At 45.1% G+C, this 17,500-nt stretch overlaps 1 protein-coding gene across 3 annotated transcripts in view; it reads right to left on the bottom strand.

Moving 5' to 3' along the window:
• Positions 1–17,500, bottom strand: part of tenm4 (teneurin transmembrane protein 4) — a 359,210-nt gene that overhangs the window by 91,363 nt on the left and 250,347 nt on the right. For all 3 annotated transcript variants that reach the window (XM_063204786.1, XM_063204785.1, XM_063204784.1), the window contains one exon: positions 2,565–2,797. In XM_063204786.1, the coding sequence (XP_063060856.1) occupies positions 2,565–2,797 (233 nt within the window). The remainder of the gene's footprint in view (positions 1–2,564; positions 2,798–17,500) is intronic.

The raw sequence follows: 17,500 nt of genomic DNA on the forward strand, positions 1-17,500 counted from the left end.
ACAAGTCTGACAGGCGGACAACAGATGCGTCCGTCTATGCCAGTGGTTCTCTGCCTTTTTGCCCGGGAGTAATAAACGCTTATTAGTGTCACTGCATGCACTTAAAAAAAAACAGCGGTAACTTTCTAAACATACTAAAATCATATTTCAGTTGTTTATTATCATTTCGAAGCGGTTTCCATTGATTGGGAAACGTGTCACGGCTGTATTAGCACAGCCGGTTTATCATCTCTGGTATTAGCAGTTCTCTAGTATTAGTTCTATTGGACAAAGATGGCTGACAAAAAGCATCACGGGTGGACGGACGGACGGCCTAACGGACAGACAAAGCCTCTTATAGAGATGCGAGGGACGCATCTAAAAAACAGAGATAGAGAGACAAAGATAGAGGAGTTAGGAGGGGTGTTGGTGAAGAGTCACAGACTGGCTTAATGAGGGAGCCAGGAACCAATAAGGGATCCATTATTGATGATGGTATCAGACGATGGATCACGCAGGTGAGTGTGCGTGTGTGTGTTAGGTTCATGGTCAGGGAAAGAGATGAGTGTTAGTGTGGGCTGGGGGGTTCGAGTCAATATGCTGACCGTGTCAACAGTACTTGTGGAGCTGCGGCTATTTCTGTAGGGGGAGGAGGAGGCTCTTAGGGTGGCTGATGAGATGGCGTGTTAGGGCGGGTTGAGGGGAGTGGAGCCAATATGCTAACTGTGACAGCTTGTGGAGTTGCAAATAGGGTTTCCTGATAGGGTCACATGCAGATATCCTCTAGATTGCCATCCCTATCTGGCTGTTAGATGCACTGCTAATGACACTAAAACTGCTGGCCAATGCAGCTGTCTTTCACCACCGCCACTGTGCAATTTCTTGTCCAATTGCTATTGCAGGGTGCCATATAGTGGCACTGGTTCAATAGCCTAATAGTGTCCTGGGCACACATGACCAAAGAGAGTCCTAAATTTAGCATAAAATCTTGTCTCAATGGATGAGGGTCATACCTAGGTTTCACTGTCATCCGTGTAAAGAGTTGCTTTCAACTCCGGCAACAAAAGTGGAATCAAACTTTTACTGGCACACACACGATACTGCCTGTCTCTGTGGGGTTGGGTGACTGGCAGAGCTTGTGACAAGCGGAAGCACATAATCCAATAACTAATGAGGTTATGCAACAGTGCAAATATCACCCATGACAGGACAACCCTTCAGCTCCATATCTTTCGTCCCACAGCCCCCCACCACCCGCCCACCATTCTCTAAATTTAGGAGAGGAGAGTCAACAGTATGTGAAAGCTGCTAGACTGAAATATCATTATATGTTTGTCAATGTGGGTGTATTGATCTGGCTTTTGCAGAGCTTAATTTTGCACACACACCCCCCCCTCCCCGTTAGGGAGGACGAGACTAACTTAGGCTTACAAGTCTGCTGCTACTTCGTCTTCCAAGTGGCTAGAAAATGGCTGACCCTTTCTCCTCACATACATTAAAGTGAATGATCAGTCTTGCTTGCTAAGTCACTAAAAGTGAATTATAAGTCTCACTTCTTTTCTTTACAAAATTACCTCTTCGTTTGCCTCGGATAGGCCTAAATTAAAGTGAATGATCAGTCTTGCTACTTGTACTTTCTACAGAATGACCTCCCCATTTCCCTCACATATACAAAAGTGAATGATCAGTCTGGCTTCTTTTTCTTCACAAAAAGACCTCTCCGTTTTCCCCAGTAGTATTATAGTGAATGATCAGTCTAGCTTCTCCTTATTCAACACCACCACAGTACAAAACAACCTCTCAGTTGGCCTTACATATATTAAATCGAATGATGAGTCTGGCTAGTTTTCAAAGTCTCTATTATGAGGCTATAAAGAGTTCAGTCCGCGTTTTTACCCCCCGGTCTTTGTAATAGTGTTGACCTTTCTGAAGAGCCAGCGGTGTTCTGAAATTACTATGTCTCTGGCTCTCTTACAACAAAAGAACAGAGGCATCCAAGGTCTTCTAGGAATGTAAATACAGTATGCAAAAGAGGTAGCCCACACTCAAGAGTGTTAGCTTTGAGATTGAGGACTTTTCAGGATAGTGACAGTTTTTTGTCTTTTTTAATGGAGGCTAACATAATGTCTTAATCAGAGTTGCTGGCCTCACTTCCAAATTAACCATCAAATACTTCTCAGGAAGACTCACACTTATTGCACACAACAAATCAAATTACTGGAATATCCCAATGGGCAGTCACTATTGCAACAAGGCCATTAAGATACTACCCCTTATAGTTGTGCACAAGAAATATGACTATACTAGAAACATGCACAATTAGACATCACAATCAGGCAAAGGAAGTACGTTCTGGTAGGGTTTTTAATGCAAAAGCTGCACTTTCAACAACTGTGACACTCGTTGTTGCTACAAGTATACTGCACAGGCCACTGTTAACTATGTTAAGGCCCTGTCTATGTCTGTCTGGCCTCTATGTCTATGTCAATATAATAGGGACCCGATTCTGGGCCCCTTCTCTCTCTGGGCATGGAACAACTGACCCGTTTCTCCCTCTCTGTCGGTTTCCCTGGTACTGGACTTACCTCTGGGGTTGGTGAGGGGGGCCTCGGTGGCCTTTCCTCCATCGCCACACCGGGTCTCGTCGTAGGGAAGACACTGGTCGCCAGTGCCAGCCACCACCTCCAGGTTCTTGGCCACATCCTTCACCTTGGTCAGCGATTTGATCTTGAAGACCTTCCTGGTGCTGGTGTCGGACAGGTACACCGCGCCCGTCACGGGACTCGTGGCCAGGTAGTACTTATGGGCCGGGCTGTTACTGATGGAGGGAACAAGCAAGGGCATGGTTAAAGTCAGAATAAGGTCATGATGAAAGACAGTAAATCTCTAACAAATGTTAATATTATATATATGACATGTCTGTATATTAAACACACAGTATATACTGTATATATATATATACACTACATATCGTAGACACAGGGCTCATGGCCAGGGCTGTTGATTATTGGTAGAAGAAGTGGGGAAAAAATGGGGAAAACGCAGATTGAAGGTGAGGACAATGAACCTGACTCTCGCCAGATGAATGGGTTCTGCCTTGTTCCACGAACATCCATCTGGAGCTACGCCATATGGGAACGTCTCAGAGGGTATGCTTTTATATATATAAAAAAACGCCATGCACCTGATTGAGGAAAACACTTGTCTCTTTTGTCTGTCATTTTTAATGAGCTGCTACTGTAACTATTCATAGATTCGAAAATGCAGTTCAAATTATAGAATCAATGTCGATGAGTGAGTCCATGCAAACGGACATTGTTGCTGAAACAACTGTCACGGTTCACATATTGTTTGTTTCTCTAATAATACATTTACATTTTGGCTGTCACATCTCTGAAAATCCAGCAATCCAGATGGGTTGCTCTGGATTTTGGTTTGGGAGAAGGGTGAATCCGAAGGTCCTGCAGACCCTTGTGTGAGTTCACGAAGCTGAGCAGAATGACAAGAGGGTATGGCGAGAGTCAGGTTGGAGGACAATGTCATTGTTTAAAAAAACTGCATAGGGGCAATGTCATTGTAGGGTACTGCACAGCACTGGCAAGAAATCTAATGACTGAATTTCAAGTTTGTAGCTCAAGCAAGCTAGAGACCTCAAGGTTGATGTCTCCTTCGTTTTGTTGCCAGACAAAAAGTACATTTTTATCCCATGAAAGTCAATGAGAATGCATTCTGGATCCTGTTTAGAAAAAAACAAATGCAGCAAACCTATACCGATTTTTCATTCAGCCCTTTTCCATTTTTTGGCCTTTTCGCTTATTAAAAAATCATTAGAATAAGGTGCGGACCTTTTAACGATTACATTTCTTTGTTCCCATGACTAATTCTTAACTTGGCAAGAGGAAATTGAGTGCTTCAGTGTAAAAAGCAAAAACTGCAGTGAGCATTTGGTGTCTGTATGCTTAGTGCACCCCTGAGAAGTAAGACCTGTCTGAATCGCTGTGTTCACCCATGAAAAAGTAAAGCCTGTCTGCTTCTGTATGTTCACCAGTGCAGAATAAAACATGTCTGCCTCTCTGTGTTTATTGTTGAAAAGTAAAACAAGTCAAAAGGAAGACCTTTCTCAACCTCTGCTGTGTGTTCACCGGTGAATGGGAAAGGCTTGTCCGCCACGGTGCGTTCACCAGTGAAAAGCAAAGCCTGTCTACCTATGGGTTTTAACCAATGAAAAATATGCATTTAGTCCTTGAGGATGGCCTCTGTTCCATAGCCCTAGCCCTACTGTGTGTGTGTGTGCGTGTGTGTGCGTGCGTGCGTGCGTGTGTGTGTGTGTGTGTGTGTGTGTGTGTGTGTAAGTGTGTGAAGTGTGTGTATGTGTAATGTGTGTGTGTATGCTGAAATCTCCTGCAGTGTAAGCACAGGCGTCAGGGACATGACACAATGACGTGGAAGGCCTGCCAGTGTTCCCTGCAGGGCTTTTCTTGTGTGCATGTACGTATGCACACAGACACACACACTAGCCTACTATCAAAACATATCATGCTACTCTCTGGTGGTGTGAAGGAAAGAAGAAAAATAAGTTAAAAAAAAAAATACGACGAGAGGCAGCGGTGGAGAGATGGAAAGAAAAATGGGGTCTTAAGCCAGGAAAGAAAAAAAAAATGCAAGGACCCCCTACTCTACCCCCCACCCACCCGCTCTCCCCTTCTTCCTCTTTTGACACTCTCCTACTCACCTACGCCTCAAATACCCCCATATCGACCCCCCTAACACCCTTATATCCACGTCGCCACCCCCATCCCCCCTCGCCACAGCAGAGCAGGCTGGCAGGCGCCTGACATGGTAATCCTTCATACCTACACAGGGGGCTGGAGAACATGCAGGCCTGACAAAATAGGCCCAATCAGAGAGAGGAGAGAGAGAGGGGAGAAGAGAGAGGAGAGAAAGCACAGGCTTCCTGTTAAAAGCCCCCAAACAGGGAAGGAAAAAAAAACATCACACAGTGCACCACTATTTGAGGGAGACGGAGGGTGAAATGATAGGAGAGAGAGTGGGGGGTGTGAAGGTGATGGTGGGAGAGAAACTTGGGGAACGGAGGAAAAAAGAAGGAAGAAAAAGAGGTAAAATGAGGCACACAGCAAGAAAAGGAGGCTGAAGAGAAACATGGAGAGAGAAAAGGAGAGAGAAAAACACTAGAACGTGTCTAGAGAGCAATAACCATGCAAAAAGGACTTAAACAGGGGATAAACAAATGAGTTACGCAGTAGCAGCACCTGCTTTTGTGGGTTTAAATGCACAACGATGTAGGCCATAATTGCAGTGCACTGCTGGGCACTGGCTGCGAGTGCTTGTGCTGGAGCCCGCTCTTGTTATGGAAACCAACCTAATTTGGGCATTAACTTTCCCTTTCCTGCCTGCCTAGAGTATGCCGCCTTTCAAGGCCGTGGACAGCTTTGGCAAGGCCCGGACCAGGAAGTCATCAAAGCCCCACCCAACACATATGCTTACAATGTAATGAGGGCCCAGTTCTGGGCCCCCTCTATCCCTGGGCCCCAGGACCACTGACCCTCTTTGTCCCCCTCCTGCCGGCTTCCGTGCTGCCTTTCTGCTTTTCTTGCCAGCAGTGTGCTGGATTATATCTGCTTAGCCGCGGTCTCTCTGTGCTCTGTTCCTCTGTGGCGGTGTAATATATGTGCCACGAGCGGGCACTTTTTACCCCTCCCCATTACCCCATTTCCCCTGCCTGTGATGGTGCATGCTGGTGTATTGTGCTTTTTTATTGTGTGTGTGTGTAAGTGTGTGTGTGTGTGTGTGTGTGTGTGTGTGTGTGTGTGTGTGTGTGTGTGTGTGTGTGTGTGTGTGTGTGTGTGTGTGTGTGTGTGTGTGTGTGTGTGCGTGTGTGTGTGTGCACCTTGTTGCATGCACTGACAAAATGATTTGTATTGTTTAGAAATGTGCAAACTACTGTGCATGCGGCACCACCCGTACCAGGGAAATTATGGGCCATGATGATTACGCAGTCCTGTGGTGCCTCTGATAACCTGAGCTAGAGGTTCATACTCTGGGAAGGAGTGGTGCAATCAGAGCCCATTCTCTCCATTGTCGTACAAGACACCTCTTTGAGTGCACACACACTATGCACACTGAAGACAATCTTATTCTCGTACAGTTTGCAATGAGTCCAATTCATCGTTTCATCCACAAACATGTGCCTCTGAGTATTGCTATCTGAGTGAAGTGCTAGATAATATAATATAATAGAGTGTTATGATGCTGGTTCTTATTTGGCATCTGCTACATCCATGGAAAAAATGAAAACGCTTCTTCCCCTGGCGAGTCTGACAACTCATAATTGCAGTGGCTCGATGATGATGATGACGATGATGATGAGTGGGCCTCCAAATTATTTTGTGTATCTCGAGTTTCAAAACAAGGTCTCCTTGGACCTTTTGACTTGGCAAAAAATAAACAAACAAAGTAAAAAAAAAAGTAATGAAAAACACAGCTCAAGCTCTAGTGTGTATGCAAAAAGGAAGAAGCAGATTAAAAAGACAGAAATAAACAAAGAAACAAAGAGTGAGTGAGTTGCTGCCTGGTGGCCCTCTAAAGATGACTCCAGTCAGGCGGTCCTGATGCTGCACTGTCCTGCCAAACAGCATCACCGTTATCACTCCAACCAGACTGAGGAGCAGACTTCAAACTCGATTAAAGGGGACGGACAGGACAGCACAGGGCTGGAGTGCATGAAAGATGGAGAGAGAGAGAGAGAGAGAAAAAGAAAGAAAGAAAGAAAGAAAGAAAGAAAGAAAGAAAGAAAGAAAGAAAGAAAGAAAGAAAGAAAGAAAGAGACAGCAAGCAAGCGAGAAAGAGGGAAAATAATGAAAATATGACAGAAAGGATGTAAATACAGAAAAAAGGATATAGTCAAGAAAATAAGAGGGACAAGAGGGAAGATGTGAACAAGGAAGAGAAAGAGAGAAGGAGTGAGAAAGAGATGAAAAATGACTGGAAAAAATGGAAAGACAGTGAACGGGTCTTTTTCAAAATAGGCCTGGTTTTTCTGGAGGCGTGGGTGCCAAAGCCCATCTACTCACGACTGCTCAGGCAGGGGGCACCAGTAGGTCTGTGGCACTGTCAGCTCCGATACATTACTGTCCGTCACCATTGACCTTCTGTGGACGCCGGAAAAACAGGACACTTTGCCTGACCCCAGGCTACCCTGTCACATCCTACCCACTGACCCAACTGACTGGACTGACTTCTCTCTTCTCCTTTCTTGTCTCTTCCTTCCATGTATCTTTTCTAATATTCTCTTCTTTTCTCTTCTCTGCTCTTCTCTTCCTTCCTTTCTTCTCCACACTTTACGCTACTCAACCCTTCATCACTCTATTCCTTAAAGGTTTCTGCTCAAATCAGTCTTTATTTTAAAGTTTTTTTAATAAGATAGATCTAAATTACAAGAGAAAGCAACAAAAGCCAAGTCAGAGAAAGAGTGAGAGAATAAAAGACACATGGAAGAGAGCGAGGGGAAGAAATAAAGGGTCAATGATACAGTATATAGGAGTCAGTTTGAAAGATAAAAGGAAAAAGAGAGTGAAAGATAAACAGACAGACAGAGAGTCTGTGAGATCAAAAGTGAGAGAAAAACATTAAGTCGGAGCCACAGACAGAGAAGGAGACAGAGAGCATGGAACTAAGAAACAACTACCCTCTGTCTCTCCTACGATGCTTAGCCTACATTTCCTCCAGCTGGACTGATTAGGTGGGTTGGCGGGAGGTGGGACGACAAAGAAAGACCGAAAAAAGACAGAGAGAAAGAGGAGGACGAAGAAAAAGGAGGGAAGAGGAGAATGAGATGAGAGGCAAGTGAGAGGAGTGAGGAACGCTCCTGGTGAGCGGGAGTATTGTGTGTGTGTGTGTGTGTGTGTGTGTGTGTGTGCGTGCGTACACGCATGAGTGTGCGCAGCGAAGAGCTGACCTGACCTTCAGCTTCAGCGGCCACAGACTCCCATCTATATTCAAGAGCAGAAAGGGGTGGTGTGGTGTGGAGTAGTATGGTGCGGTGCGGTGCGGTGCGGTGTGGTGCGGCTGTTGCAGGGTTTGCTGCGGATAATTGGATTTCTCTGCATGCCGCCGCGGTAACAGTGTGGGACATGTGGTGGTGGGTGCAGACGAGAGGTAGGGCAAGTTGGTATGCACATGAATGTGTCTGTGCCTGTGTGTGTGTGTGTGTGTGTGTGTGTGTGTGTGTGTGTGTGTGTGTGTGTGTGTGTGTGTGTGTGTGTGTGTGTGTGTGTTCGTGTGTGTGTGTGTGTGTGTGTGTGTGTGTGTGTGTGTGTGTGTGTGTGTGCGTGTGTGAGGGTGTATTTGTGAATTTCCGTGTACAGTACAGGTATAAGTGTATTCCACTAGTGTGTTTATTCTATTATTGCGTGTGTGTATTAGAATGAGAGCGAGAGAGAGAGAGAGAGAGAGAGAGCGAGAGAGAGAGAGAGAGAGAGAGAGAGAGAGAGAGAGAGAGAGAGAGAGAGAGGTGTTAATGTCGTGTTTGTGTGTGTGTGTGTGTACGTGTGTGTGTGTGTGTGCGTGCACGTGCGTGTGTGTGTGTGTGTGTGGTTGGAAGTGTACGTATGTGCTTGGACTAACTTGGGGTCACTGCCCACAACAAATAGGATCATCCTGCTGTGTGTGTGCCGCTCTCCTAAAGCCCCTACAAGCTGACAGCACTTCCTCCTAAATCTAGTCTCAGAGGAATGCTGCTCCATGAGAAAAAAAAAGACAAAGACAAAAATTGTGTGTGTGTGTGTGTGTGTGTGTGTGTGTGTGTGTGTGTGTGTGTGTGTGTGTGTGTGTGTGTGTGTGTGTGTGTGTGTGTGTGTGTGTGTGTGTGTGTTCGCGTGCATATGTGTGTGTGCGTGCATGCGTGTGGTGGATGCATGCACGAGAGAAAAATCTTTCTTGAGTCCAGCAGCTTCTTATTTTTCTCTCCGACGACCCCATATCTTTCCATCCCTCTCTCCTCTCTCGTCTCCTCTCTACATCAGGGGCTACAAGATAGCGGCTGTATCTGGCAGAGCGCCTCGCATGACCCCTGATAAGGCAGATACTTCAAAAACAGGGAACATGTAAGAGAGTAAGAAAGCAATACAGAGCAAGAAAGAGAAATGGAGAGAGAGAATGAGAGGGAGAGGGAGAGAGAGGGAGAGGGAGAGAGAGAGAGAGAGAGAGAGAGAGAGAGAGAGAGAGAGAGAGAGAGAGAGAGAGAGAGAGAGAGAGAGAGAGAGAGAGAGACTATATTCCGTTTTACCATTTTCACCGTTTTTACATTTACCATTGGTGTGGCAGTTTAACTGCAGTCTGCAGTCACAGCCTTGGGCTGGTTATCAGGGCAATCTTTATACCCAGTCAGCAGAGGCAGAGAGAGAGAGAGAGAGAGAGAGAGAGAGAGAGAGAGAGAGAGAGAAACATTGTTACAAAAAGTACAATGAATCCCTTGAAACATTGTAACAAAAAGTAACAAGACGATGGCCGCAACAACTAGCACTACTGTACAGCGTAACGCCCGCATCTTTGAATACCCAGCGGAGATAAACACAGAGACAGGCAGACAACAATTCCGGTTGAAGCTTCAGCGAGAAAACCCTGAAATACTTTTCAAAGACTGTTACGTGGGTAAAGGCAAGATGATACCGACGAATCTGCTCTTCCACACCGAACACACCACTGCATGGCACACAGCTTTTTGTACCCATTTTAAATTCCACACAAAAAAAGGAATATGCAAGGGAAGACAAATTTGTATTTTTGAAGACACAAACAAAGAAAACAAATTCCTCTCAGTAAACATATACCAGAATGGTACAGTCATGGTGCAAGGAAACCAAGCTGCCCTCAGCCTATTTGAAGAGGCTTTCCCCACAGTGAAGGAGCTATCGGAGAGCGAGAAAGGGAGCACAAACCAAGCCCCCAGGACAGAACCCCTGACATCACCCCCCACAGCGCCACAGATGACACCGTCCAGTGACACCACACACCTACCTGCAGGTAACACCCTAAGCCCCAACTTTAATGCAGAAGTAGCCAAGCTAAAAGACAGCATCTCCAATATAGAGATAGGTGTGGTGGAGCTGACTGAAACGGTTGGAAGGTATGCACAGGACAACCAAACGGATGCTCTTAAAGACCAGCTAAGCCAAGTAAAGAACCAAATGAAGGCGTCAGTCCAGGAAATCAGAAGGCATACTGAAAACCTTTCTCAAAACAATGAACATTTACAAAAAGAGCTCGCAGAACTGAAATGTATGCTGAAAAAAGACTTTGCAGAAATCCATAGCGAGGTTAAAAGAGAAATAACAAAACTCAGAGAGGAGCTCTACCTGAGAGATGAAATTATTGAAGAACTCAAAGCAACACACACACACCCCTCATCCCACGCCCCCCACAGGCACCTGTCCTAGGCCCAGCAGAGCAACGTTGCAGCCAGCAACCCACACCAGCTGCTGCTGAAACTACAACTGCTACAACAACACCTGGCAATAAACAAAGCACAACTACAACAACCAAACTGGACAGAACAGCTGAAGTGGCTATCCTGATTGACTCTAATGGAAAATTTCTCCATGAGCAGGTACTGTTCCCTGGACTGAGAGTATCAAAACTCTGGAGCCCAAAAGTAGAGGATGCCCTCCGGTACCTCTCTGATCCAGAATTCGGCTCACCAGCACACATTATATTACACACAGGCACCAATGACCTGAGAATTGAGCAGGAACGAGTTGGAGGACTCATTGGCAGGCTGGCAAAAAAGGCCGCCGAGAGTTTCCCCACCTCCCAGGTCACCGTGTCTACCCTTCTGCCCCGCAAAGACTTCCACCCTACAACAATTCAGAGGGTGAATGCTGACATCACCAGAGACTGTGCTCGTCTCCCCAACGTGCAGGTAGCCCACCACTGCAACATCTCCACACGCGACCTCTACGACCAGTGCCACCTTAGTAGGAGGGCAGTGGGGAAGTTTGCAAAAGCGCTTAAGGATGCAGCACTTGGCAGACAACCCCCAGCCGATGGACACACCAGCTCCCAGACCTCGCCTCCACGCAGCAACACGACAGCGCGGCCACACCCTCCTCCCAGAGAGCACCATGGACCAACAGGACCCATCCACAAGCCCCTGCGCCCAGGGACAAAGGGAGCTCACACACAGCACCCACCATCGACGACCAGAAGGGACAGCGACACTCCGAGACCCCCTCCACTGATGAGCCCCCCTTGTCCCAGACCCAGCCCCCCTCCTACACATCCAGCATACACACCCTCGAATCCAGACCGGCAAACCCCAACGCCAGCCCACCCCCCTCCCCCTAGAGCAAACCACTGGCGCCCAGCACCTTGTCCCAGACCCGGCCCCCCACCTCCACATCCAGCATACACCCCCCCCATGCCAGACCTACAACGCCCCATGCCAGACCACCCCCATCCCTCCAGTGCAAACCACTGGCCCCCAGCGCCGAGGGACCACCACCAACACTACCCCGATGCCAAACCAGGAAACCACCCCCCCACCCAACACCCCCCCACCCCTGGTTGCACCAGGAACACCAGCATGCAGCAGAGCCCACAACGATGGAGTCAAGCTACGCAGAGGTGCTGAAAGGTCATGGAGCACCAAAAATGGGTGAGATCAAACAAATGCTCCTGTATATCTGTTCCAAGCTCACTTAGGACACACCCAAGACTTAAAAAAACAAACAAAACAAAAAAAAAAAAAACGTTCATTTACCTACTGTTAACTTAATGTGTTTTGCTGTCATACTTTTATCTACATTGAACACTTAAATCTAACTAGTATGCAGTATGAAAGGTTTATTTCATTGTGAACATTTAGTTGTTGATATTTACTATGGCCTCACTTTCCATTAGCACTTGGAACATTCAAGGCTTGAACTCCTCAGCCTTTGGTGTAAAATGTAACAACCTAGAATTCCAAGAAAGCATAAAAGGTATAGATATAATGATATTACTTGAAACCTGGCAAAAAGATGTTATCACTCATTGTCCCCCAAACTACAAGGAAATAATATTACCACCACAAAAACTTAGTTCGGTACAACAAGGAAGACACTCTGGAGGTTTAATACTATGGTACAAATCAAAATTTGACAAACACATCAGCATCTTAAAAACGGGAAAATACCACATATGGTTAAAGATCAAGAAAGATATATTTGTTTCACAACAGGACCTCTTTGTCTGTGCAATGTATATACCCCCCGCTGATTCACCATACTACACAGAGGATACATTTATGTCTCTGGAAACAGAAACAAGCCATTTTCAGGCCCAGGGAAATGTGCTCCTCTGCGGAGACCTAAATTCACGTACAGGCACAGAGGATGATTCTATAAGTGCTGATGGCAATTCCTACATCTGCCGTTTTTTAAATAAAACTAACCACTCTGCTTATCCCCACAGAAGAAATTGTGATCCAGTTGTAAACAGACATGGGAAGGAACTCTTACAAATCTGCCGTAGCCTGGGTCTGTATGTCGCCAACGGTAGGATTAGAGGAGACACATTTGGAAAATACACATTTTGCTCACCTCTTGGGAATAGCACAGTAGACTATGTCATAACTGACATAGACCCTATGTCAATTAGAGCATTCACTGTCAAACCACTATCACCCCTATCAGATCACAGCCAACTCACAATATTCATAAAAATGTCAGAAAACAACACCCTAAAATCACAGCCCAGTAAGCTGTTTCACTTTAAAAAGTCATACAGATGGGCTGAAAACAGTAACGAGGAATTTATAAAAGCCACAGGAACCCAACACATCCAAGCTCTCCTGGAAACCTTTCTAGACACTCCATATACCTTAAGTACAGAGGGTGTCAACCAGGCTGTGGAAACAATTGGCTTAATATTTGAAAAAACAGCAGGAAAGGCCAAATTAAAGAGATTAAGGACCAAACCCAAAGTCGAAAAAGGAAGACAGCTGGTTTGACGCCGAATGCCAGTCATTAAGAAAAGAAATTTCGCAAATTATCCAACCAGAAACATAGAGATCCAAATGACACATCAATTCGACATCTATATTGTGAGACATTGAGACTATACAAACGCACACTCAGAAACAAGAAAAGCTCAGTACACACAAAACCAGCTGGCACTGATTGAGGCCTCAATAAAAACAAATACATTTTGGGACAATTGGGAATCATTTAAAAAAAATCTAAACACCAAGAAATGGTAATTCAAGATGGAGACATCTGGACTAATCATTTCAAAACTCTATTCAAGAATGTTCAATCTGACCAAAACAAGAACCAAAATGACATAATCCACAAACTGCATGATCTGGAAAACACAATCAAAGACTCCAAAACCCACTTGACGTCCCAATCACTGAGCAGGACCTACTCACTCATATCAACAAATTAAAGTCAAAGAAAGCATACGGGCCTGACTGCATTTTAAATTGAAATGCTAAAATGTATGAGTGAAAAATTTAGATGGGCTATTCTCAAACTATTCAACTTAGTCCTGAGTGTGGGTTATTTCCCTGACATCTGGAACCATGGATTAGTTACACCAATCTACAAAAACGGAGACAAATTTGACCCTAAAAAATTACAGAGGCCATCAGCGTTAACAGCAATCTGGGGAAGTTATTCTGTAGTATTATTAATTCACGGCTCATGGACTTCCTTATGAAGCACAATATCTTGAGCAAAAGCCAGATCGGATTCTTACCAAATCATCGCACACCACTGATCATATTTACAACCCTACACACATTAATCGAAAAATACACCCTCAACAGAAACAAATTATTCTCTTGTTTCGTTAGACTTCAAAACCGCTTTTGATACCATTGGGCACAACGGATTATTCTACACATTAATGAAAAATGGTGTAGGGGGAAAACAGCATATGATATTATAAAATCCATGTATTCAGGAGCTAAGTGTGCCATCAAAATTGGATCTAAAAGAACAGATTATATCCCCCAAGAGTGCGGCGTGAGGCAAGGTTGCCCTCTAAGCCCAACTTTGTTTAATTTATATATAAATGAGCTGGCGACCATCCTAGAAAATGTCAACCACCACAGGACCACTCTAAACAACATTGACGCCAAATTCCTGCTGTTTGCAGATGATCTAGTCCTTCTCTCACCAACAGCAAATGGACTCCAAATGCAGCTTGGGCTCCTCCAAAATTTCTGCCAGACCTGGGCCCTGGCAGTGAACAACAAAAAACCCAAAATAATGATATTTCAGAAAGGTTCCAAATACCATGGAAAACAAAATACATTTACTTTAGGACCACAAACAATCGAACATGTCACAGACTACACATACTTAGGCCTCAGAATCAATTACAATGGAAAAGTTTTCAATAAGCAGTGAATGAACTGAAAGACAAGGCACGCAGGGCTCTATATGCCATAAAAAGACAAGTACCCTTTGAAATTCCAATCCAAATCTGGCTCAAAATATTCTCATCGGTGATAGAACCAAATAGCCTTATATGGCAGTGAAAGTGTGGGGTCCACTCACAAATCAGGAATTTGATAAATGGGAAAAAGCATCAAATTGAGACCCTGCATGTGGAATTCTGCAAAACCATCCTAAAAGTCCACCGACACACAACAAATAATGCATGCAGGGCAGAACTAGGGCCGATACCCTCTTATTATTCAACATTCAGAAAAGATCAATTAAATTCTGGAAGCACCTCAAATTAAGTGACCCACACTCTTTATGTCCCAAAGCCTTGCAAAACCAAGAGCTGAGCAAATCAACCACCCCACATACCAACCAGGTCCACTGCTATCCCTTCCCACTAACACCTCCACACTCTACAGGCCTGCAAGACCAAATCCAAATTACACAACATACTCCACTAAACCAAATTTTCTTATACTTGAAAAAAAACTATTATCAATATTGGCAATTGAAAACCAAAACACAAAGCAAGATGCAATGATATCTGTCCCTAAACAGAGAGTATGCACTTGCAAATTATCTAACTGAAATCAAAGACCCTATCTTCAGAAAAATATTGACGAAATACAGGCTCAGTGAACACCGCCTGGCCATTGAAACCGGCCGACATAAAAAAGACTGGCTCCCCAGAGAAGAACGTTTTTGCAGACAATGCACTGACAATGTTGTTGAAACCGAGCTCCACTTCCTAACCGAATGGCAACAAATTTAAAAATATCCGTGAAATCTTCTTCCAAAAAATTCGAGCAGAAACACCCAAAATTCACTTCCCTCCCAACCCAGAACAAACTCCACATTTATCATGGGTGAACAAGAACGGAGTTGTTTCTTGTCAGCCCAATACATTTTCACATGCCACCAGCAGAGGGACAATGAGTGATATACCTACATACTGTATATTATATGTATTCTTTAAATACCTTATGTTTATGTGCTGGAATACTCACTGAAACACACCCAAAGACTGTGGATGGACATACGCGTGCACCCACGCATGCACATGGAAACACAGACAAACACACACAAACAAACTGAGACATGCGTGCACACACACACACATACTCTACATGCACACACAGACACAGACACAGACACAGACACGAACACACACGAACACACACGAACACACACACACACACACACACACACACGGTACAATTTTATTATGTCTTATTGTTCCTCTTATTGTTGTCTTATGTACCATGCTTTGGCAATACAAAGGTTTTTTTTCATGCCAATAAAGCACTTTTGAATTGAATTTGAATTGAGAGAGAGAGAGAGAGAGAGAGAGAGAGAAGCAGAGACACGTAGACTTGCACCTCTGCAGGGGTGAATGCAAACTGAATACCTGAATCGAGGTGAAGCAGTTCAGTGTTTGTTCTATTACTGTGCCCATCACTTCCGTTAGGAGCCCTGCGTGTGTGTGTGTGTGTGTGTGTGTGTGTGTGTGTGTGTGTGTGTGTGTGTGTGTGTGTGTGTGTGTGTGTGTGTGTGTTCGCGCGCGCGTGAGAGGCTTCATGGGTATGACGAAAGAGCAACTTTTTTCAGGGTGATACTACACTCTAGGGGGCCAATGGAGGAGCGCAGAGGCCAGTCAGAATGAATGGAAGAACATTTTCTTAATTTTAATTTTCCTAAAGGTGTGATAAATTATCCTTCCAAACAGCACTTATTTTGAATTTTTAAACTTGCTTTCTCTTTATAAAATATGCCTTTATTGTCAAAATAACATCACGAGTGACTTCATGCTCCACGGGTTGGCTTTGTAGACCGGCTGTGTTCCTGTTATTAAGGAATTTCGTTAGCTAGATGCTAGCGGAGGCTGACCCGCAAATGCCAAATCTGTAAGAAATCAGAAGGATATAACTCCCAGGTTATTGCACATTTGATATAAATCCATTTCGGTCTCTCAGAAACCACTGTAATATTTTCAGGTTTCTGCCTATAACGAGGACAATTTTGACGATTATCCGTCAGCTTTATGGGCTGTGCTCGCTCAACAGCGCCCCTACCCGTAAGTGAGCTGCAGGCATGGGTCGACTTTCTTGTCTCGTCGCCTCTCCTCTCCTCTCCACTTTCCTCTTCTCCTCTCTCCTCTCTTTTCACACCTACACACCTCTCCTCTCCTCCTCTCCTCTTGTTTCTCATCTCTTCTCCTCCTCTCTCCTCCCCTCTCCTCTCCTGAGTGTCGGCATCACCAATGGTAGCAGCTGCCGCTGCAACAGGAGCCGTGACCCCATAAAGCAGAAATCAATCGCCGCCTTCAAACCACCCTTTAGTTAAAACCCAAGTTTTTTTAAATGTATGTGCATCTCCTCGTATGTGTGTATGTGTGTGTGTGAGAGAGAGAGTGTGTGTGTGTGTGTGTGTGTGTGTGTGTGTGTGTGTGTGTGTGTGTGTGTGTGTGTGTGTGTGTGTGTGTGTGTGTGTGTGTGTGTGTGTGTGTGTGTGTGTGTTAGTATATATCTTTGTCTCCATCTCTGTCTCTCTCTCCCTGTCTTGCACATCTTCTCCGTGTGTGTGTGTGTGTGTGTGTGTGTGTGTGTGTGTGTGTGTGTGTGTGTGTGTGTGTGTGTGTGTGTGTGTGTGTGTGTGTGTGTGTGTGTGTGTGTGTGTGTGTGTGTGTGTGTGTGTGTGTGTGTGTGTGTGTGTGTGTGTGTGTGTGTCTTCTCCGTAAATGTGAGTATGCATTTGTCAGGAAGTCCCCCGGGCCCCTGAGCGGAGTGCCGTGCGTGCCAGTCAAGAAGCGAGCGTGAGCAGTCACCTGTGTGATGTTTGACTGACAGGCAGAACGATTACAGAACGGCGCTCCTCTCTGTCTGCGGCTGTGTGTGTGCGTGTGTGTGTGTGTGTGTGTGTGTGTGTGTGTGTGCATGTATGCTCGTGCGTGTGTGTGCATGCGTGCAAAACGATTATGAGAACTCAGTGTCTGGAGCCAACCTATATTTTTTTGTATTTTACATCTTCCAGCCCTCCAGTAGTACAGTAGTGCAGGAGACGTTCCATTACTA

The sequence above is a fragment of the Engraulis encrasicolus genome, chromosome 8 (assembly GCF_034702125.1).
Source record: "Engraulis encrasicolus isolate BLACKSEA-1 chromosome 8, IST_EnEncr_1.0, whole genome shotgun sequence".
NCBI lineage: Eukaryota > Metazoa > Chordata > Actinopteri > Clupeiformes > Engraulidae > Engraulis > Engraulis encrasicolus.